Here is a 2,688-nt window from a genome sequence, read left to right as displayed (position 1 = left end):
ACCTGTAAAGGTACCACTTTGGGAGGCCAAGGCAGAAGGATGGCGTGAGGACAGCAGTTCGAGATCAGCCTAGCCAACATGGAGAAACCCCGCATCTACTAAAAATACAAAAATTAGCCCAGCGTGGTGGCGCGTGCCTGTAATTCCAGCTACTCGGGGGGCTGAGGCAGGAGAATTGCTTGAACCTGGGAAGCAGAGGTTGCAGCGAGCCGGGATCGCATCACTGCACTCCCGCCTGGGAGACAGAGCAAGAGCCCATCTCAAAAACAAAAAATTAAAAAATAAAATAAAATAGAGAAATTATATATAACCACAGGTATAACACACAACCCTTGCTTTTAAGCATATCTAATTGGGAAGGAAGGACAGCAATATCAAGCATGTAACTTCACTACTAACCTTCTAATATATACGTCTAATATCATAAAATGAATTAGGTTGTGCTTAAGCAGTAGCACTAGGTAGTTTAAGCACATAAGACTGGCTTAGAATCATTAGATGTTTAACTCTGGGGACATTACGTAACTATTTGAAGTCTCTATTTCCAAATCTGTAAAATGGTGTATTTAACAGCAACTACTCCAAAGGTGTATAAATGGCAACTGAATGAGATAAGCACAATAATAAGCGTAAAGCTGGGATATAGTATGTGCTCAGTAAACATAACTTTCATTATAATTTATCATAGCGTTTCTGAAATGATTTGATTTACAAAACAGATTTAGACAACTTTTCGAGAAAATCAGTCCTGTGGAAAATAGAACCAATACTTTAAAAAATGACTGTAAAGAAACAGAAAATGCACCCAGGAAAGAGTCCTTTTAAGTGAGATTCTTACAAGCATTTACCACACAGATATACTCTTAATCTTGCCCGCGAAGTTCTGAGCATCTCAATCGAGGCATTAACATTCTAAGCGCCAAATTCTTTTCCCGGACTGCTCTGCCTATGAAGGACTTTCTGCATCCTTGCCCCGCCTACTATGCGACAGCAGTGTACCCCAGGAAATATGACAATCAAAATGCACTCACTCATTCAAACACCACTGGAGGGCGGTACCGCCCAAATTGAGAATCATCAAAGAGGATCCACCCCAAATCTTCCAGAGTTCTTTTACTACCTTCTAGATTCAATTCCACCCCGAAAATCTACAGCTCCAAAGGTACAAGAACATCCAGGGCCTAACCACATCCGCAGAGTTAGGAGACGTCCGCTGAAGCCCCGCCACCCTCTTCCTGACCACCTTTCAGATGGCCGACTTCATAATCGGGAGTATTCGCTGCCTGCAAGATCCCCCACCCTCTAAGGAACTCCGGCGCCTACTTTCAGCCTCTGCTCATGGCTGGAAAATATCTCGGGTCCTCTGGCTTCACTGCTGAAGACCTGACGCTTTTCCGGCGAAATCTGGACCACAGACGCACAGTGGAACTTGGGGGTGAGGGAGCCAGGCTCAGCCCTGGGCTGTGAGAGATTAAATACCTGGGTCCAGCTGCCCAAGCCTCACCGCCTCGATTCTCAAACCCCAACTCAAGGGCTAGAGCCGCAGCACCGACGCGCGCCATTCAAACTGGGGAGGGGTGAGACTCTAGGCCCAGAATTAGGGAAAAGCAGGCACCGCACATAAGTTGGGTCCTAGACTCCGAGAAACCCCACGGTCTCGTCTCTCCCTGAAGACCTGGTCATCGCTCAGCTCAATCGTCTCCTTTCTGTCTGGCCACACTTACCCGAATTTACCGCCAAAGGCGTCGCCATCTTAGAGGCGCACTAACTGAGCCTTTCTGCCGCATGGAGGCCCCAGGAAGGGGTGAGGCTGCCCTGAGTGAAGCCTGAACAAAAAGGCACCACGCTGTCCCCTCCACGCTGGGCCGTCTCAGGCGTACAGAAGGCTCCAGAATCTGCTCTGGGTCACAAGCATCAATTTTCATTGGGATTATTCCCATTCAAATAAGGCGAGGGCAACCACTTCAGAGGCACAAGGTCCTCGAGCCGACGTTCATCGTGTAGTGCATCCTGGGACTTGTAGTTTCTTTCTAATGATGAGTTGATTAAGTGGAGAGGAAAAAGTAAAGTGGAATAGAAAAAGATATTCTGAGAGTAGTTATTAAAATGACGCCCACTTGTGAGATTATAAAAGCCGTAAGTTCAAATCATTATCTCCGTTTCAAGTTAAATCTTCCTTACAGTGGGGAGTGGAGTAAGGTGTGAAGTGTCTACACCTCGAAAAGTCATTGACCGGTTAAAAACTAAGTTTCAGTGACATTTCAGTTTACCAAGTATGTTGTGTCAACATAGTTGCGTAGAGCGAAACAAATCATAATTTTTAACTATAAAATTTTCAAACTATAGAATTTCAAAACGGATTTTTTTCTAGAAGTCATACAAATTAGAATAGTGAACACTCAGCATCAATAACGTGGCCAATTTCCCACCACGGCAGCACCCTTACCACCCTTACCATCCCAGCACCCTATCCTCCCCACCCTCCGCCCTCGATTATTTTGAAACAAATTCCAGACATATCGTTTCATAATCACCAAGTATTTTTCTACCTGAGCAACCAAAGTAGCTGAACTCTCTTTCTTCAGTTGTTAAATTTTAGTTTGCTAAATATAATCAAACTAAAATATAATCATTGCTATTTACAGCTATGTATTAAGAATTTTACAGCCATTATTTCATTTAATCCCT

At 44.4% G+C, this 2,688-nt stretch overlaps 1 protein-coding gene across 1 annotated transcript in view; it reads right to left on the bottom strand.

Moving 5' to 3' along the window:
* NUP205 (nucleoporin 205kDa) overlaps positions 1–1,783 on the bottom strand; it is a 94,267-nt gene extending 92,484 nt beyond the window's left edge. Inside the window, exon 1 of the mRNA XM_011941255.1 lies at positions 1,725–1,783. Within this exon, the coding sequence (XP_011796645.1) occupies positions 1,725–1,752 (28 nt within the window). The 5' untranslated portion in view covers positions 1,753–1,783. The remainder of the gene's footprint in view (positions 1–1,724) is intronic.
* Between the last annotated feature and the right edge of the window lie 905 nt (positions 1,784–2,688).

This window comes from Colobus angolensis, unplaced genomic scaffold, assembly GCF_000951035.1.
Source record: "Colobus angolensis palliatus isolate OR3802 unplaced genomic scaffold, Cang.pa_1.0 Scaffold2, whole genome shotgun sequence".
Classification (NCBI taxonomy): Eukaryota; Metazoa; Chordata; class Mammalia; order Primates; family Cercopithecidae; genus Colobus; species Colobus angolensis.
Note: the sequence above shows the minus strand (reverse complement) of the source record. Positions and strands in the feature narration are given on the sequence as shown.